The sequence below is a fragment of the Trachinotus anak genome, unplaced genomic scaffold, assembly GCF_046630095.1.
Source record: "Trachinotus anak isolate AG129_WGS33_773 ecotype Australia unplaced genomic scaffold, CSIRO_AGI_Tana_v1 ptg000009l, whole genome shotgun sequence".
NCBI classification, from domain to species: domain Eukaryota; kingdom Metazoa; phylum Chordata; class Actinopteri; order Carangiformes; family Carangidae; genus Trachinotus; species Trachinotus anak.
The window spans coordinates 3240440-3261501 of NW_027273860.1; the positions used below are offsets into that span (position 1 = coordinate 3240440).

The following is a 21062-nucleotide window of genomic DNA, read 5'->3' on the forward strand; positions in this document are numbered from 1 at the left end:
AGATTGTACATACAGTATAATCGTTCACAATCTGCAGAACAGTAAAAGCAGACACCATGGCCCTTAGTGATTTTACTATAAGGGAGCATGTCAATAAAAAACCAGTGGGGACCAAAATGGAACCTTGATGCACTCAACATCTGATGTCTTTAGGAAGTGGAAATACCACGAACAATAGGAAACAGCTCAGTAGATGGAAAATAAACTTGTGTCTGTGATTTCAACACAGTAAAAGTTAAAAAAACAACCTTTAACCTTAACATTTTAGAATGCCCTAAATGAATTTCATACTATCAGAGGGACTCTATGTGATACTGTTGATGTCCTCAATCTCCATCTCTTTGGCTGTTGAGCACTGAGCACCTCGCCTGCCAGCTCTGACTGGTCAGTGCCATCTTCTATCTCTTGCAGTGTTACTCCCTGACTGTCTCTAGAATTTCTTACAATGCCTACATATTGTAAATGGAAACACAAACAGCCTTCCTGTGGAGTGGACGGCCAAAAACATTAGCACTTGTCATACGCCACTCAACTCTAAAAGGGAGCTTGGTTTAAAAAAAAAAATTCCACTATTCTGTTCCAGCACGCCTTTTTATTAACCAAGGGCCAATCTCCTCCAACCTGACAACCAATCATGTCAGGTGTGGACCTGTGACAACTTTCTGTACAGTCCAAGGTGCACAACTAAAAAACCTTTGCAATACATAACAACTAATAATAATCCCTATGAATTAAAACTACAGGCCATACATGGTTGCTGAGGTAGCATATTGGCTCAGTTGCGACTGATATTCCCAAGAGAATTTGTGCAAACCAAAGTTGAGTCATTTTCAACTTTGGTTTGTAAGTTTTCAGACATGCAGACTGAGGATTGAAATAGTATGGCTGGTCACCCCCCCCCCCGCTGAATCCTCCTGATGGCCGCTCTGTCACACAAACTGAGGGGAAACAGATGGACACAGATGGGGTTGCGGAGCTGTGGGGCTGACCAGGGAAACAGACAGACAGCGGGTGAGATACATTTCTGTGTTCTGCAGGACCACTTGAATCCTTCTGTATTTCTGGCTTAACGTGTCAGAATGGGTCTTCACACAGCACATTACCAAACTAATGAGATGCAGTGCAAAACTGAGGGACAATGCATTTTCCTCTCACACCCTGGAAGGTTTTGCTGCTCCAATTTGTTGATATGATATTCAATTCACACATGGATGATCAGTGCCATACCCTCCGTTTCTCTCTGTAACAACAGGATGCTGGCTGGTGTCTCTTTTGTCCCCCTTGTTTTTTTTTTGTCTTTCTTTTCCATTCTCTCCTCTCTCTAACACTCCAGGATGTCATTACCCCCACAGCTGTTTCACTCTAGTTCTCCTATGACAAGTCAAAACAAAGGCTCCACAACTCCGGAGTTAAAATTCAGAATAGACTACCTAAGGCAAAGCATGCATGTAATTTCCACCTCAAGACCCAGCCAGACAAACAGTGGCCCCAGTTTTTTTTTTTTCCTCTCGCTCTCTGTTATTCCCTAATTGGTATGGCATTCATGACTGGAGCGCAACAGTTATTTCCATCCCCTTGTTTTTCTCTCAACACATCACCTTGCTGGCACTGGTTCCCAAACAACAGTTCTCTTGCCGTGGATGGAATCTAGCTTCATTGCACACTGAGGCCCGGAGGAAACAATAGATTCTAATTTGCTAATGACATTACTGTGGAGGTTATTAAAGCATCAGCAGAGAGGCAGGAAGCGGCTTCTTCAGGGGGAGCTGCTCGATTGCTCCCAACCTGGACTCAACAGCAGTGCAGTGTTGCTGGGAAAAAGATGTTGATGCCACAGCTATGTCCTGAGGGAAGTGCCTCTTATGAGGAGCAATCACGATAATGATGATCTCACTAGTTGCCTATGGGCTAATCTGTTGGCTTTTATTAACACCACCCCACCCCACAAGCTTTCACACTCAAACACCAAATGTAACAGAGGTTGCTGTGACAACTGAGTTGGGTCACCATGGCACTGCGATGGTTCCTTTGCTTGTGTGGCATCGCAGCCTTTTTCCAGCCTCCCCCACTTCTGGGTGCAGTGCCAAAAAGGGTTTTAGGGCAGCTTGCCTTCAACCAATTCGAGCTGAGCTAGCATAACAGTTTGGATCTTTTAAACCTTTCATTTCAAACCACTTTGACATTGTTAACAGTGCCGGTATGTATTCTGAATTGTGTGGGTTTGTAGAAATTGCCTGTAAATAAGGCTTTAACTGTATGACTTACTATGACATTATTTTGGTCTCTCGGTACACCAGTAGAGTGTGCTAGGCTTACATGCTCATACAGGTGAAAGGCTGGCTGACAGCTCCCTCCACATGAAAGCCACCTTTCTTGCTCGCGGCAACAGTAACCCCTGTCTTTGTAAGGTGGAGTCAAACAAGTTCTTTCTGCAATAACACTTATACAGTTGTGGTCTTTTTTAAAAAAAAAAAAATCCACTGGACATGGGTCTTACTGATAATGAGTGAGTGTTTCTATTTTCTGTTGTATGAACCATAAACCCACAGTTTTCTTTTCACTCAGCCAATCTTTATCCCTTCAACACCCCAGTGTCCATCCTCTTTTCTGTTGAGATCTGTGCAATTTGTGCGCTTTGTCCAGTGACAACTATGGCTAATATTTTCAATGTTTGAATGAGAGAGTGTATGCCTTCTCTACTGTGTCCTTGGTTTGGTAATAGCCTGGAGAACGAAAGCATGCACACATTCATTGGCCATTTTTCCATTCACATGCACTTTTCTGCCCACACTCCCAGGAACTATAAAAAGTGTGCTCTTCACCTCAACCATAAATTGTGTGATAGACTCCACCAACGCATCAACATCAGTTTTCCCATATTTGGAAGAGCACCTTGACCATTCACTGACAGAAGCCTCCGTTTTGGAGTTAGGTCTGCTTTTATGTTGGTATTGATCAGCAGCGCTATCTCTTATCGACTTCTCTGCTGCACTACTGCGTTTGATGGATTGATTGGCAGCCTGTAGCTAGAGACTAATTTGTCAGGGAGCATTGGACCTTGTCAGAGAAGAACACCATTATGTCCCAATCATGGATGGCCAACAATCCCAGGGGGGTGTGTGGGGGGGTACTGTGTGTATGTGTGTGTGTGTGTGTGTACGTGTGTGGGTAGAGGGACTAGTGGTCTTGCCTATTCACGGATGGCTTGTGAGACCTGAGTATGTGCAAGACTGAGCCTGTGTCTGGATTCCCCCGTGGGTTAGAGCAGCACTGATTGAAGTCCACCTTAGAATAGAGATCATAGGTGGTTTCACCAAGTTGCCTTTCATTTTGCTTTTAATTTCAACTCTCATTATGGGTAGGCCATTAACACTCAAATAAACATGTTTGCATATGTTCACCCCACCCCCCCACCCCTTTTTTTCTGTTTCTAGCACAAGAGCTCCATCCTCCAAATGGCTGTGATTCAGCTGCTGCACATGATGATTTGTGCCCCCAGTAATTATACCTTCCTCGTGCCGGGAGAGAGAGAGAGAGAGAGAGAGAGAGTAGGGAGACAAAACCTGTTGTTATTCTTAAATCCCCACTCGATGCAGGCTTAATCATTGTCTGCCTTGTCTTTGGAATGGCTGTAATTGAAACATTAGCTGTTCGGGTCTATATACAGCATGTGGGCGGATCGCGTGCACCCTGTGGACGGATTTTAATCATAAGCCTCGATCATAGTCGAAGCAACTCGTGTGTACTTCACTTCCTCTCTCTTTCTTCCTTGTTTTCTACATGCCTTTATGAATATGTGTCCGATGCTTAGATGCATTGCTTTCTTCTGTAGGTTGCAGCAATTTGTGTGGCAGCAAAATCACTGTCAAAAGCAAGTGATCCATTAGCCGGCGCTATTGACTTTCCTTTAAGTGATGCCATCCTCCACAGCCAAGAAACCTGTATTGTATTCACAAGCAGGCTCTGTGTTGACTTGATACCCGCTATGAACTGAGTGCTCTTCAACTCCAGTTCGAGGCTAAGAGACAAGCTACCAAAAGGAAGCATTTGCTTCGTATTGACTGCTTTCATGAATTTTTCATCGGCTGCTCAAGGCAATGGGTTGCCAGCTGGGTGGGTCGAGAAGATGAGGCGCCCATTCGATGCCGCTGACCACACACAACTCCCCAATGGGCTAGCGCTGCATTTTAAAGGTTTATCTCCTTGAACCTTTTAAACACCTGAGCAATATAGTACTTTAGAGGCCCTCGCCACATCTGTATCACCCCTATGACTCACCCAACATTAGACCCCAGGCCTAAAGCTGCCTGCGTTGTCCCTGGCAACAACTTGAGAGCCGGAGCGTTTACACCCTCTCTCTCTCTCTCTCTCTCTCTCTCTCTCTCTCTCTCTTTCTTTCCTGTCCTCTTTACAGCCTCTGTCTCTCTACCATTCAATCTTGCGTGGTTACCCCAGAGCAGGGTTGAGGAAACATGTTGATCTTGCACATATTTCTCTCCACAGTCGGGGGAGGCGAAAGGACTCTGACACTGTCAATGTGTGTCTCCAGAGACAACACACCTCTCAAAGCCAAATCCCACAACCCTCCGCCCGCGACACCCCTCGCCTTCTGCTCAAATCCACATCGCCACCCCCTACATCACTCCCCAGTGGGTGATCAATACACAGACCTCTGGGTCTGAAAATGAGATGCTGACTCATTTGCAGTTATTTCACCGCCCCCAACTGGGGCGCTGATGGCACCTCAAATAACTTGGACTAAGGAAACCAGAGTGTCCCCTACACAGAGCATTCAGTGGCACATCATCACAGTCTCACTGTTTTTATTTCTTTTTTTTTTTGTCCACCACAGAATCATAAATAACAAAACTTTATCATTACCCGTTAAATTGATTCTTAATGTTGAGAAACAGAGCTTCTGTCTCTGAGAGTGCAGGTTGTCAAGGTCCAAAGGTAAAGTCTCAGAGGCATTTTAAAGTCTCATGTCCTGCAGATTTTTTTTTTAAAAGCTGCACTAATCAATATTATTATATTAACAATGGATCAAATGACTCTGTGTAATGTTTTCCACACAGAATTATGCACAGACTCTTCGGTTTTTCTCAGCTCTGTGAAGCATTTTAGTGTCTTTCAGCCATTGTTTTAGTTTAGTTTTTTGGGGTTTTTTTGCGCAAAAAAGCTCTGATTAATCTACTATTCACTACCTGCCCACCACCAATGGCAGACCGACAAAATTAGCAACAAGTTGGGGGAGTATTTAGCTGCCGAAGAGCCGGATATTTCCTCTAGGTCTAAGCAAAACAGTGCTACGTCGGACATACATTCCTTCGTGAGTCCAGAAATGACTCCAAATGAATGCTGACGTTGATTCGTATCTGCTGGATGTTTAGCTAAATAGGCAATTAAAAACTAATAATTCCTATCTATAAGGTGATAATATGCCAATATTGTGTTTAGAGCTTGTTCCACTGCCCCCATGTGGCAAAAAAAATCAATGAATACAGCTGTAATTAACATAGTTAAACAGGATGAGCATAGTTAACAGGCCGAGAGAGAGATGCTCCTTGTTATCGTTTTGGACGGCATTGTATCCAGTGCAATTTACAGCTGGTGGCTCTGAGAGACAACATATTCCCCAGCCTATTATCCTATACATCTGCACAAATCAGTTACATGAAAGCAGTCCACAGACGTCTCACCTGAAGCTCACACTGCAATATTTCTTCACATGTACAGGTTGGAACTAGAAGAGTAAGGGTCCCTGTTGATTAGAGTAGCCGAAAAAAAAAACCATTTCACTTCAACTGTTACATCCCTGAAAGTGCACAAGGCTGATGAAATTCAACACAAAAATGTCTGAATGCCTAGAAATCCACATTTAACCACAAGGTTTTTGCTGTGAAGCTGGGACCTTAATTGTTGGTGGAGCAAACAAATATTTGGAGCTCTAATTGCCTCCTAGGGAGGGAGGGGAAATTACACACATTTTTTCCTAATGTTCAAATCACCCTGGCACCTGTAGAGAATTAAGTCCTTTACCTATTATATATTATACATTGCTTTTAATATTTATAATAGTGTTGTTATATATAATTCATTGCCATGTTTGTTTACTGTTAATGAATCGTTGGAATGACATTTATCAACACAGATGAGCCTGATGTCCAGGGAAAGGCTGTAATCTCTGCCCTCTGCCTCACCCCCCCCCCCCCCCCCCCTCTCTCTCTCTCTCTCCCCCTCCCCCTCCCCCTCTGTCTTCACAGGACCTACGGGAGGTCTGGCTCAACTACCCACCCCACCCCCTGCAGGTTGGTAGAGATATGTTTTATTATTGATGTTTATTTTGGCTAGGTGCCTCTTATTAAAACTCGCCTCACCTCCAAGACACAAAAGCGTTCTCCCATCTTTGAAGTTTTCCAGCCTGAATGTATGTTTTTCCTTGTGTGTTTGTGTGTGTGTTGCTAACAGAGGTGGGCAAGCTGTTACTTATTTAGCCTGAGGCTGACTGAGTGCTTTATAGCTGTCACAAGGCCCCCAGTAGCCTTCCACTCGTCTCCGTTGTTCTGCTCCTGTGTCTCACTGCTCTCCATTTTGGTTGAGAACCTAATCCGCTTTTTCATTTACTCCATCTCTCTTCCTCTTCACCATTGCCCCTTTCTCTCCTCTTTCTCAGCCGTGCCATTCTCCCCTTTCTCCATCGTGGTGGTTTTTGCACTCGCTCTCTCTGTCTCTTCACTCTCTCTCTCTCTCTCTCTCTCTCTCTCTCTCGCTCTCTCGCTGCTGTTCTTTGCTTTACATGATCTGCCCAGAAACATTGAACATGTCAACAGGGTTTGTTTGAAATTAGGATTTGGAAGAAGAGATCAAAGATGCCATAACAGGATTACAGTCCCGAATCACATGGGGCCTCCAGGGACCGTCAGGCATCCTTCTCTCTGATGTGTTTGTGAGGAGAAAGTGTTTCTTTGTGCGTTTGCCGAGACTCGTCTTTAAGCAATTCATTCTCTTCATCTTCCTTCGTGTGTAGCTGCATTTTCTTATGTGCGTTTTTTTATATCCATGTTTGGCCTAAAATAACATTGTGTGTCTGTTTACATACTTCTCTGTCTCTACATACCTATATTTATTTTTTCCATGTCTCTGCCTCCTCACCCCTTCATCCCCAAACGCTGGCAATCCACAGAGCGTCTGTGTTTGTTGAGCTCGTCAGTTCTCGATATAAATGCATTGTATCCAGCAGTCTTGTTTACCTGCTGAGTCGCACAGCGGACGCCCCAGCGGTGGGCACCATGGTCAGGGTGGGGCCCCGGGGTCAGCCCTACAATCGCTCTGTGGTGGGAGGGGAACCTCCACAGTGTGCTGCATGAGTAGTGATTAGCCGCTTCAGAGCCGCAGCCTCATTACCACACACTGCGCGTGGCTGAGGTTTCCTCTGGGTGGTCCCCTGCAAGTGGGGTAACGCCTGTTAAATTGTGCCAAGCTCTTGGTAGCTTGATAGCATCCTGACCTTTTGGCTTGAGAAGATATAATCTAAGCAGTTTCACACAAGGAAAAAACACCTTCCATTTTTTTTATTTATTTATTCTATAACTGATGGGGGCACCGAGGAGCTTAGGTGAGAACATTATGGCCAAAATTGTTGTTGTGAGGTAATAAGGTGTCACCTCCTTCCCCTGCTTACCAAGATGAGGATGACAAAACGGAGGTGAAGAGGAGCTGCCTTAATGAGGTTTGAGCGGATGGCAGTGGCAGCTCGCCATGGCGTGGGTAATTATGCGTACACCCGTCTTTGGCATACACGCATACATTAGCCTTGCCACCGATGTGCCCCGCAGAGCGCAGTGGTACGCTTCGTGGTTGACAGGCACATCTTTATGTCTTTCGTGTTTGCTCGATTCGCACCAGCGCATCATCACCCCGGGCTCTCCAGAATAATTTACCAGAACGTCATTTACGTTGAGTCTGGATTTCAAAATTTCTCCTTTGGTTTATCAGGGAGATACATGAGTGTCAGGCTTTTTGGGCCTCAAAAGACCTCGGCTCTGATTCTGCTTTCTGTCTGGACTGAGCTGAAAGTGATGCTTTGAAGCCATTTCAAAAGTGTGTGTGTGTGTGTGTGTGTGTGTGTGTGTGTGTGTGTGTGTGTGTGTGTGTGTGTGTGTGTGTATTTTTTATACACACATAACTGCTGTTGATTTTTTATTTTTTTTTCTCCTCTCTCCTTTTCGTTTGAAGCCTTGCTGCCGGCCATTCCCCCTGAAGGATAGCTTGCGCCTGTGAGTGCTGAACTCGTCAGATGTCGTTAGTTGTGATGCATGACATTTAAACGCCTTTCGTTAATTAACAGAGTGAAAAACAGCAGGAATGAAGTGTTTCTTAGGACATATTGGATGATGGAACCATGACATTACCGGCAGCACTCCAATTAAAACACTGAGTTTAAAAATACATCTCTGCTTTGCGCACTAGCTTGACATGGGAGAGAAAGCTGTTTACTTGTCATTTCTTCATGAAAACAGACAAAGATGCTGGAAAATCTGGGGAAAGTAGCCATCTTACCCCGGATAGCTTTCAAAGTTGCATTCTTTATTCTTATTTTTGGGACACTTTAGAGTGTACAGCTAAATGGAGCAAGCTAACAACCCAAGATCAACCCAATGAGCTTTAAATGTACATATGAAATTATTTGGCTCAATTTTTCTGTTTTCTTTGGAAAAGATGTCTTGGTCAAGCTTACAGCTGAACCACGCGGAGACCAATTAGATGTTTCTAGCTGCCTAATTAATGCGCCCATAAGGATATCTCTTGATTCAACAAACATTCATGCACATATTTTCCTAGCATATCATTTCTTTTTCTAACGAGCACAGGCATGAGCAAATACTATAGTTAAAAAAGAGCAGCACGTTTTTGCTGAGCCCCTCTACCTCTGAACTCACGAAGCCCTAAAGCAATTGTTAAAAGCATAATCTACAGCAGTGTTCACAACAAAAAGCAAAAAAAACATTCTTTCAAGACTCATCAGAGTCTCCGGGGTGGGAGTCTCAGATGTAGCCTGCTTTAAAACAGTGTGACTGAGTCACCAGAGATATTAATTGACCGTTTGAATCACCAGATTAAGAGAGAGAGAGAAATCCGAGCTGTTTGACTTAAAACTTAATGACTAAGAGATTCCATCTGCTGCAGATCATCTGAGTTTGTTTTGAGGCAGAGTAAAAACACACACTCTAAACAGGCCCTCCAGCAGCACGCACTGTAGAGGTTCATTTCAGTTTAGGAGTTTATCTAATGCAGAACGACTTCATTGAGTAAGCAGGGCTTTTTGTGTGTGCTTGAAGGATCCTGAGGGCTCTGGCACACTGGATGTGTCCCGTGTGCGCAGCGGCTGCTTAACGTCTTGATTTTCACTTTGGCGCCCATGTTAATGGATTAAAGCGACATGTACGCACAAAACACACCGCTCACGCTGAGAAAAGACCTGTTGACAGTCAGTTTACATCATACCAGCAATATTACACATAACTGACACCTTCCACTACAGTCTCTATGTTGAGGCTAAATCTGGATATGACATGACGTAACATGAAAGATATAAATATATATTCTAACCATTTCTACTTTTTCCCGTTCCTTTTAATAATACACCTGCTTTTAGAAATCAATCCTGAGCATCCCCTTCTGGTTCATGAATCACATGCTGAGTCAAGAATCTCAACACATGGCCAAAAGTATGTGGACATTGCCGGCGTTCTAGTTCATTCCAAAGGTGTTGGAATGGGCTGTGGCTAGTAAAATACCGATGCTCTGTAAAAACTAGACCCCACGCAGACCCACATTTTCATCACCAAATCACCTTTGTAATACTTTGTTCCCCCTTGACCAGGTCCAGGAGCCGCAGACAGACAGACAGCTGATTGAGACGTCTCCAGTCCTTCAGAAACTGACCAGCTTTGAGGAGTCCATTGGAGTTTTGTTCACACATGTACGTCTGCTGGCCAGAGCTTTCACCTTGAGGACTGTTGGCTTCAACCACCTCACCCTGTAAGTACAGTGGCAGTTTGTTTGTTGGTAATAGAGTTATAGCCAATAAAAATGCAAAGTGAGGCACTAGTTGGCCAGATGCAATTAGCAAGTATGCAGCAGAAGTAGCCAGAGTCTGTCTGCTGCTCCCTTTAGAGGTGAGGAGGTTTGATGCATGATAATATATAATGTGATCTGAGATTCTGGGAGTTTTCTCATACATTAGGCATTTTAAATTGTTGTGGTAGCGTCCTCCTCCCCCATCATCATTATGTTTGCCCCCCTGCAGCTTATACATTTTCTTGCAGTCACTAATTCTGCCTGTATGACAAGTGATGCGTTGAATGTCATGTTTAAAGCACCCAAGAGAGAGAGAGAGGGGCCCAAGGGACTCTGAAGTCCCCATATCTGTAGTCTGCCTGTACCTGTGAGGCCATAACCCCACTGCCCCATGGGAAATGGGGTTTTGATTCACTGGGTTGTCCAGGGCAGGAGGTTTACATTTCTCTTTTTTCTTCCACTAGAGCCACATCTCTTCTTTGACAGATATTTCCTCCCCTCTCATTGTCATGCTTCACTCCACCCTGTGACTTCTGGGATTCTCACTTATTCAATCCAGATTTCATTTAGACTGCATATGCTCTACGTAGAGTGTCTCAGTATGTTCTCTTTGGAGAGGTTTCTGTTTCTTCTCAGTTAATTGCAGTGCATCACAGTGAGGCTGCAGCGATTTAGCTCTGATGCTGGAAATGTTTTATCCTCTCAACCTCTGCTGTGACATTTGTTCGATAGCCTGCAAAGTTACAAACTTCTACAGAGATGACTTGGAATTGATCTGGGAGAGAACGGCTTGGTCTGTTTATAACAAACGTGTCATCGTTGTGTAGGTGCAGCGTAACCTTGCTCGGTCATTGATAAATGGAATAATGCGAGTTTGAAGCGACTGCCATTTTCATATGAAAATATTTCCACTAATGAGACCGTTCACTCCAATTTAAGGGATTTCTGATTCAGAGTATGAGAGGGTTATTTGCAATGGAAGCTGAACTCACTTCTGAGCTTTACAACACAACACAATAGTGAGTTTGACAGCTACAGCAAATTAGCCTTGGCAGCACACCTCTGATATCTTATTGGCAGGCTGCACTCTGTAATTGCTTGCTTAGTTTTGCCACAAGGACATTGCTCGGGTGTGTGAGTATGTGTCTGTGGTTGTCTGTATGATGCTGTGCACATGTTCACATATACAGTACACAGCTGTGTACTTTCTAATCCATCACTTAAATGTCAAACCTCTCCTCACTCGTGGTCAGTGAAGTCGATTAGAGGTCTAGAGGTTTGTCTCCCACTGAGCTTTACTTTGAAGAATTTTTCAGCTCAAGGTTGATGCCAATGATATTTTCTTACCCAGTGGCATAAAATCCAGGAGCCTAATGTATATTTTTATTTCACTGAATTGTATTGTTACTTTTCCTGGAGCAAAAAATGAATGAATTTCTATATTTTCAGGGTGATTTATGTTCATTAGCTCATTAGTGGCCAAAGGCAGGTTGACCTAAATAGAGCCGACTGACTTGAAAGCTGGAACTGAGCAATGGCTGCCCATGAGGACCAAAGGTTATACCAAAGTAGGTCACGCTGTCATGGTGGAGAGAGGAACGAGGTCAGATAACAGAAAGTAAGGTCAGACAATAAGGTAGGCAGCAGATGAGGAGACAGGACCCACGTTGGCCTTCGGCCTATCACTTTTTGCAGAAGTAGAGGACAAACTGACCTAGAAGAAGACAGGATGGGAGTTGACCCTGTCGAGAGGCGGCGGAGACCAGAGGCTTCCATCAGACAGCAGAAATGCAGAGCTGTGGCCCCCAGGTGCTGGGCTTCCTATCTCCTCTCGCAGCGGAAAAGCTGGGTGTTGCAAGAATTTCACCGTTAGTGAAAAAGGCTCCATCTCTCTTCATTTTCGGTATTGTTTCCTAAATCAAAGTACGTCTCACTGTGCAGCTTTCACAGCAGCTATTTGAAACATTTTCACATGCAATTAAATTTTATTGGATAGATTTAAGTTGCACAAAAGAAAAGTTATGGAAATAAACTTTCTAAGTCTTGCAGTTTTTAAAAGCATGATTTATTTCTGAAACTAATATGTGGTAAAGGAAGTGCAATAACTAACACACAGGACTTGATGCTGCTTCAGTTTCAAACATGATTGCGGTTTATTTCCATGAGTCGTTTAGCAGTCCATTTCAGATGGAAAATAATGCTTAATGATGATGAGATTGCACCTAATTTGCTGTTTGTAGAAAAGTGAGACTTTTGAAATTACTTGATTAAATAGCTTGTCTATAAATATTTTATATCATTCACATTAAAACTTTAAATCCAAGGCAGTACTTTTCCTCTTCACTGAATTTTCTGTTCAGTGCATTTTTTCAAGAACAGACCCTGAGATTCCATTATAGTGAAGTACCATTTTGAATTTATATAGATTTTCTGATGTAGTAAAATGTATTTTATATAATGGCTTTTTTCCTATTGCCTTTCCCCAAATTTGCACTGAATGTTTGAGTCCAAAGTCACTGGTTCACTTGCCTCCCCAGTAACACTTCATCCGAAGTAGCCGCAGTTTACACATTTGAACCTTACACAAGCATGCACATATGAAACAAGAGCATAATTTCCCTAAGACCCGGGAGGAGGAATGGCCTGACAGAATGGAGTGCTCCCCTCCTTTGGAGTGGGCAGCCTGTCGCTGCCTCTTCAGTGGGGCTGTTAAAGGTATTTTAGATCAAAGTCAAAGGCGAATAAAGACCTCGGCTCCACACTTTACTTCAATTTCCCCCACCTTACTGGAGCATTGTGCCTCTGCTGTTGAAGTGAATAAGGGATGTCTCTGTGCTGCTTCACACAGCAACGCATTCCTCTTTGACCCGCTCTATCTCTTCTTTTCCCCTCAATCTCTTCTATTTTTTCCCTTCGTCTCTCACTGTCACTCCACTGTTCCCTTTCCCGCTCGGCCTCCCTATTGGACGTGAAATTATCACACTTCACCTCCTCAATCTGTTACTACACCGCATGAGCTCCTCTCTCCCGGCTCGTAGACGACATATATGGTCGATTGAGAGAAAATCCGCAGCAGGCCCGTTAACTCACATGTTGAACTGTGCTGATGGGGGGAGAGCTCTCTCAGCGTCACCTCAGCTCTTCACGCTCTCATGTGTTGTGGTAGAGCCTTTTCATTAAGAAGCTCTATGATTATGTCTTATGCAGGAGTGTGCCCCCCTCCCTCCTAATGAAGCTCAGTCCTGGGTCTTAATAGTTCAGGGGTAAAAGAGAAAGTAGTTTTTTAGAGTTCTGTCTCATCCTGTGTCCCTGCATTATCGGTAGTTGCTCAATTGACAGAATATGAATGAACAACATTGATTATTGCTCATTTATTTAACAAAAATGCCAATATTTGCTGCTGTGCTTTCAAATGTGAGGAGTAGCTGATAGTTTTTGTTTGACATTGTAGATTAAATATCTTTGGGAGCTGAATAGGGCAAACCAAGCGATTTGAAGACGTCACCTTGAGCTGGGAAGCGACAGGCATTTTGCACTACCAGACATTTCATAAACCACACAATTAATAGAAACAATAATCAATACATGGATCGTTGTCAGTCGGCAAAAGGTTTTCACACATTTCCAAAAGTGCTTTCACTGTGGTTCAAGTGATTTCTCCCTCCTCTTCTGCTTTCTTATGTAACAGCATGGCTGGGAGAAGTGATGCTAGAACCATCAGTCCTCTGATAGTGGAAAGGCAACGATTCAGATCCCAAATGTTGAATTGATAAGTTGATTAGTTGATTGAAAGAAAATAGTTGAGAATACTTTTGATGATCAATCAGTTGCTAAAGATTTTCTTCAAATTCCTCTTTGTCAGGAACAGTTTCTGGTTCTTATTAAAGGTGAGAATGTACTGGGGTTTTTTTTTTCAGTTTTGTGTCATCATGCATTGGGAACATTTGTGGTTTTAACTGTTGGTCAGGCAATCAATTTGAAAATTACAGTGGGCTTTTTTTCAGTGTTTTAAAATATAATCACGAGATTAAGTGATGACCAAAATAAGTCCTGCTCAAGATGCTAAAACTGTGGTTTCACCGAGTCTTTAACTCAGATCTCTCTGGCTCAGAGCCGCTGCAGCTCATAAAAGGTAGAGGCGCCAGGAATCGGACAATAAACTTTGACCTTTCTCTCTCTTTGATGTCAGCCTCCTCCTTGTCTTCTACCTCTGCATCTTTCTGTCTCATCTTCAGACTTTCCTCCCCTGCGAGGAGCTCAAAGCCTTCGATTGATATGTGCTCTGATGCTGCATATACCTACCTGCGTGCATCGCGCTCACTTATGCCCCCCCCCCCCCCCCCCACTCAGCACTTCCTGCCTGCCTGGCACAGCACCAGCCCACATCTGCAATGCTAATCTATAATTCTGTTTAATTAATGACCATTACAGCAGCAGCAGTAGCGCCCCCCCCTCTTGCAGCCCTGTTTAACACTGTGCAGAGAGTTACAGCGTGCTCCCTGCCTTTCAGTGATGGTGAGAAAGGCAGAAAGCTGATGTACAGTATCACAGAGATGCCATTAGCATTTTCTAGGAATTGTTAGAAGGTTGAAAGTTGTTCTGCAACGCTCGCCGCTTTCACGGGCTTAGGATTTTGACAGGCACTCCTGCAGGTGTACCAGAGGTTTTTAAAGCATGTATTTTTCCATTTATATTTGAATTGCAATCAAAGCCCAGCGTTTTCTTCAGAAGGGCTGCTACTTCAGGCAGCCTTCGAGTTGTCACACAGCCTGTCAGTGCGGCTGTTCCCAGAGGCCACCCATGAAATGTACATCAGCCAACTTCACCGTTTCTGCTAACAGACTAAAAGCCTGGTATAGCTGTCGAGAGAGCATGATGCCTTTCATGCCTCACTGATGTGAGGCTAAATAACCTCATGTGAAACCCTCCCTGTCCCTTCTTATTTACCCCATTTCTCCCTGCCCTCCCATCTCACCCATACCATTTCATTTCCCCCTTACCCTTTTGTGACCTTGTGTTTTTTTTTTCTTACTCATCCTTTTACCACTTTATCCATCCATCTTTTCTGTCTCTTATCCAGAGGCCACAACCAGAGGATGGAGTTTCTGGGAGACTCGATCATGCAGCTGGTGGCCACAGAGTACCTTTTCATCCACTTCCCTGACCACCATGAAGGACATTTAACAGTAAGATCAAATCACTTAAACCATATGTCATCACACACACTCCTCACAGGCTTTTCTCCTCCTGCCCACAGGCTCAGACTTTTTACATCTACATCTGTGTCTGTGCACCTGTGTTTTGTCTTTATTCTGTGTTGGTGCTTCTGCTGCCTGAAGTTTCCTGAAACCACAGTTCACCACAAGTTTACATGAAATGAAAGTTACAGCTGAGTTTTTGCTTTTTTGTGTGTTTCCTTCCCTCTTATCAATCTTTGAATCTCAAAGTGCCAGCCAGACCGCCCCCCCCCCCACACACACACACACACACACACACCCCACCCTTCCTCTTTTGCTTGTTTCCACAAAATAACTCTCTTCCACTCCTCACCTCACACTGCGCCTGTACGTTTACAGTGCTGCTTGTGATGGGCATTGTCATGAGACAAAATTGTACAGCGGTTTTCAATAACACATCTTTGTTGGCACATTTTTACTGAAGCTGTCAAGTGTCTGAAAAATAAAGTTGCTTTGTGTGTGTGTGTGTGTATACCAGCTTGCACAGCTTGGAACACAGGTACAAAGCAAATGATCACACTTTGAACATGCAGGTCCATTTTCTGACAGCGTCGAACAGCATTACATCTCCCTCTTTTCATTCGAGCATCAGCGTTTCTCTGTAGAAGGCTGACGACTCCAGGCTGGAGGGATTGAACTGGTATAAAACTGAAAAAGAACCTCTGCAGACAGAAGCTTCTTCGTAGATATTCCTTATAGATGGAGGCTATGATGTTAGTTATATAAAAGCTTCCAGCGAGCTTTCGCTGAGAGACTGAAAGCTTCAGCAATGCTTATGCCCAAGAGTCAAGATGGGGTACATCTGAAATGGATTTCAAATTGGGGGAAAAAGTGCTCATTCAACTTGTGTGTGTGTGTGTGTGTGTGTGTGTGTGTGTGTGTGTGTGTGTGTGTGTGTGTGTGTGTGTGTGTGTGTGTGTGTGTGTGTGTGTGTGAGTGTGAGTGTGAGTGATTGTGATTGCGTGTGTACTGTTAAGGAGGGCACATCACAGCAAGACAGTCAGACAGTCATATTTCATTCCATTTTCTCTTTTTCTGCATCTTGTAGCTATATTTAACATGTTTGTGTTTTCCCTTTTAGAGACGTAAATGTACCTCACCCATTCTAACATGTTGTCATCCGCTCAAGTCTCAATGTAATATTTAACAGAGCAACGTGCAGTCTCCCTGAAACATTTACTCTGCATTACCATTTCTGTCTTTGATGAATTATTCCATTTGGTGGTTTATTTTGATGGTTTATTTTTTTGTGTGCACTTCTGTAGATTTCCTGTGTAAAGTCTGTGTGTTGACATACGTTGATACCTTGAGCATGTTCCTGACAGGTGGACACGAGAAAGTGATGCTCTGAGTGTTTTGTCCACAGCTGCTCCGCAGTTCGCTGGTGAACAACCGCACACAGGCCAAAGTGGCAGAGGAGCTGGGCATGCAGGAGTTCGCCATCACCAACGACAAAACCAAGCGGCCAGTTGCACTGCGGACCAAGACTCTGGCCGACTTGTTAGAATGTATGTTCACAGTTCTTTGATTCATCCATAGATCATTATAGACCACTGCTCAACCCTTTCTTTTTGGTCTGTTTCTCCAAAATGTGCAGTTTAAGATTCCATGAAGTACCGGTATTGATTTCTTTGTTCTCTTTGTGCTTGATGTCAAACAGTCACTTCTCTGCTGATGCTCCCAATGCACTTAGTGTGACTGGAGGAGTCAGTGATGATTTTTCTTTTATTTTGTTTTAATTTTTTTTAATGCCACCAGCTACAACTGCCACAGTATCCCACAACTGATAATCTATTCGTGGTGTTTTCTTTGGGGAGTTTTTTTTTTTAAACCAGAATAAGACATTGAAAATACACTTAGTAGAATAAGTGGATGGATGGCAGCTTTAGAGAAAATTATCTGCCCTCTCCTGTTGTTGTTTTTTTCCCAGCCTGAATTAGGTAGACCCAAAGACCTTGTTGCTTGCAGGATATTATGCAAATAGGAGTGGGCAGTTGTCTTGGAAGGCACAGTGTCTCATAATTAAAGCATCATAAAAAATTCCAACTGAAAACACATCCAGTCTATGTTCATCAAGAGTGGAAGCTTTTTTGCGCCGTGAGAGTCAGACCAGCATTTTATTTGATTCCTTTCTGACATACATGTTTCACGCTGTATGTGGTCGTAGCTGAACTGAAGCAGCTTCCTATTTGATAGAATAAAAGGTAGAAATTCATCTGCCTTTTCCTTTAAATAAGTTACAATAGCATCGTATTAATACATGTATTGTGTAATTAAAGAAAATATAATGTGCTGCAGCTGCTGAGGACTCAAGTTTACAGTGGCCCAATCAGAGTGAACAGCACACGTGTCAGTGTTTGTGGGTGGGAGGCCTGTCAGGGATTATTCTGTGGAACTACTGAGTTCTGCTGGTTTTGTCCAGGTGAAAATATCTCCTGTCATGTAGAAAAAGAATCCACAGCTTTTTCTCAGACTGATGCCAGCTGACCTTTAATTCTATACAAAGTCACTCTCATCCTGGTATGAAGTCTGGAGTGACAGGAAAACTGTGGAATGTACTCACCACTATCCACCATAACAAGGGAACAGCCATTGGCTTGTCTACTAGAACTACACAGATAAATTAAGAAATTGTGTAAGAAATTACGGAAAATGAATATGTCAAACATGTTTGAGGTCATTTAGAAACAGCATCTTCATACAGTATTTCTACCACTTATGAGTTTATATTTCAAGTGCAAAATGTCAATCTCTGTACTTACTGTGGTCTAATATCAATACTGATATTTGACAGTTCCAAAAAAATCACCTAATGATATATCGGCCCTTAGTCACAGTTTTCATAAACACAGACTTTATGCTCTCATGTATTTATATCAGTATCAGCCTCAATAAAATCCACTATTGGTTGGGCTATAATAACAACTGAGAAATAGTTTTCTTGTTCACATTTTATCACATAGCCTACTGTTCCAAAATGACAGCTTAATGTTCTCAAATCCCCGAACCAACAAATGTAAGATAGATGTTAAGTTCTTTCTTTAATGCTCATCAAATAATTTGATAGAGAGACAAAATGATGTTTCTGTGTCTTTAAACTTTACAACACATTTCCCTGATTTCAAAGAAGTCTAAGGGAAAGTTTAGCAAAGGTTTAGGGAATGTCCAAGTCCAAATGAATATTAACAGAGAATGTGGTGACTCCTCCACACGAACAGAAGAACACACAGATGGAGGCCGAGTGGAGAAAGCAGGGGCGTATAGGCCTCACTGGTGCTGAGCTCGTGCATCAGATGAAACCCATCGCAGACCACATTAGGCCAAAAGAGGGCGCTGTAATATGAAGGGAATGAGGAATTGACTGGATTCTAGATTGACAGAAAAAGAGTTGAAAAGAATGGGAAAGACAAATAAAGAAAAAAACATTAATGTGCTTCAGGTCAGCAGACCTCAGTGCCTGAATAACACACACATTCACAAACACACACATATACACACACACACACACACACACACACAAAGACACACACACAGAGCTTCATATCATTTGCCTTCCAAATTATCCTTCGAAGTTCAGGCCGGAGCAGAGACAGTGACACAGGAAGGGCACGAGGGTCAGTGCTGGAAATGAGCGCAGCTCTTCCGCATATGAACAGTCGTGCCCTGCAGCTACAGCAGGCCCTCGCTGCCCCCCTGAAATATTACCTATTATTCCTCCCTCATGTCCCGCTGTCTTAGTCACGGAGATGAGTGAATGCAGTGGCAGCTAATGGAAGAGGAAAACAAAGGGAAAGCCACGAGATGAAGATGACACCCAGCACCTAGCGCTTACATTTCCCATCTTTTTTCAGTTCAGTGAGACTGCCAGTTACTCTCAAGTCAGCTCGGCAGAGTTTTATTTTATATATTATATAGATGTTTCTGTGAACTCTGCATGGCCCTTGCTATACCAATTTCCTGTTTGATGGAAAGAGGCAGGCAACTACAGAGCCATCCTTTCCAATTGTTTACATTAACATCACATCACTTGCTGTGGAGGGCCACAGCTGAGCTTTTCCTCTGGTCTTTGTTAATGTTTTATTTGCTTCAGCAGGAAAGGAGCCAACTGTTAAGCAGAGCAGAAAAAGAGGCCTCACATCAACAACCATTTTTTAACACTTTATTTTTTTTCTAAATGCCCTCTTTCTTTTTCTCTCTGCAGCTTTCATTGCCGCGCTCTACATTGACAAAGATCTGGAGTATGTGCACACCTTCATGAATGTCTGCTTTTTCCCCCGCCTGAAGGTGAGTCCCTATCAATAGCTATTCACCACCCGCAACTGATCAATGAGCCGCTGAGCCGGACATCTCAGAGAGAAAGAAGCAGGGAGACGATGAAGAGTAGGCTAATGGCTGGGCCCTAATGGCGCCGGCATCGACGCAAGGCCTGAAGTGGTGCTCGGCTCTTGAATGCCTCTCACAATTGCAGCTTGAATTGCTATTTTAGTCATCTTTAACGGGAATTGCAACGGTGGAGGGACGCATTTATTGGGTTGTTGATGTTAGTCGTCAGTGTTACTCCATTGATCCAAGAAGTGCTGTTGATGGCGTCCACTTCTGGAGTGTTCCAGGAGTTGGATAGATGAAGCTTCTGTGGAAGGACAGGGATTCTAACCTCAAGCACCTCTGAATTGTCCAAATTTAGATAGTAGAACCTTAAAGCTGCTCTTTTCCCATTAATGCAGCTGCTGTGGTAAAACTATTACATGCACTCTCATGTCTGAATGGGCATGCGCACAAGTGTGCACACGTGTTCGTGTACGAGTATGCACATAGTGTGGACCACTCCTTGAGAAGCCGCTGCAGTGGTCTGATATGCCATGCTAATTGCTGTCTTGTGTGCCTCTCCAGGGAGAATCCCCAGCTCTGGAGGAGCTGAGCTTTGCGTCATGGTCGCTGCAAGAGAGCACCTCATTTCCACTTCCAAGAGAAAAGTTGTGAAACAGCCAGCATGTCTCCTTACATAGCCTTCTGGAAACCACAGCACTGTGCTGCTTCATCCAATTTGGATGGAAATAGAGAGGGAAAATCAGGGACATAAACGCTGCTCTCCTTACGTTCACATTTTTTGCTGCACTGTGTGATTACACATATAGAGGGGTTTGCGTGAGTGTCAGTGCATCTGTGCACTTGAAATGGCTTGTACCAGAGCTGGGCTGCGCTCTTTTCAAAACAGCCAAATTTCTCTGCTTTAGGCAAAAGGAGTGTATATGCCCCCCAGAGAGAGGGAAAAGTGGGAAGGAGAAAAAGGAAAGTAAAGCGCGGAAGCAAGAACAGCAGAGATGGAGGGGTTGGGAGGCAGTTAAGCAAGAGAGTAGGAGAGCTCGAGCAACAGAAGCAGAAGCAATCTTTGTAGAAAATTAATAGGAGCAGACAGTTCTGGATTCAAAGTCTGCCTTTTTATGACAAGGCTGCTTCCCTGTTAATGGAAGGGCTTTTAGAAGTCCCCCTTGGATAAGAGAAATGTATCAGGCCTGCACACCTGGGAGACTCCCAGACGCTCTTTATTTCTGGCCGGGGATTGGCTTTTGTCTTAAGTAGCCTGTGATTTGTACTCAACGTGAAGAAACAGATGGAGAGCCAGTCAGAGAGAGAGCAAATAAGTGAGTGCAAAAGGATGGGGGGGTGGAGTGGAGAGGGTCATGGCAAGAATGAAATAAAAGCATGAGCGACCGAGGGAGAGAGAGTTTGTAACTGCGGCTGATT

General features: G+C 43.7%; 1 protein-coding gene across 3 annotated transcripts in view; it reads left to right on the forward strand.

Moving 5' to 3' along the window:
• Positions 1–21062, forward strand: part of drosha (drosha ribonuclease III) — an 85181-nt gene that overhangs the window by 50847 nt on the left and 13272 nt on the right. For all 3 annotated transcript variants that reach the window (XM_071484627.1, XM_071484628.1, XM_071484626.1), the window contains exons 24-28: positions 6264–6308; positions 9884–10041; positions 15161–15266; positions 16684–16825; positions 19519–19601. In XM_071484627.1, coding sequence (XP_071340728.1) covers positions 6264–6308; positions 9884–10041; positions 15161–15266; positions 16684–16825; positions 19519–19601 — 534 coding nt within the window. The remainder of the gene's footprint in view (positions 1–6263; positions 6309–9883; positions 10042–15160; positions 15267–16683; positions 16826–19518; positions 19602–21062) is intronic.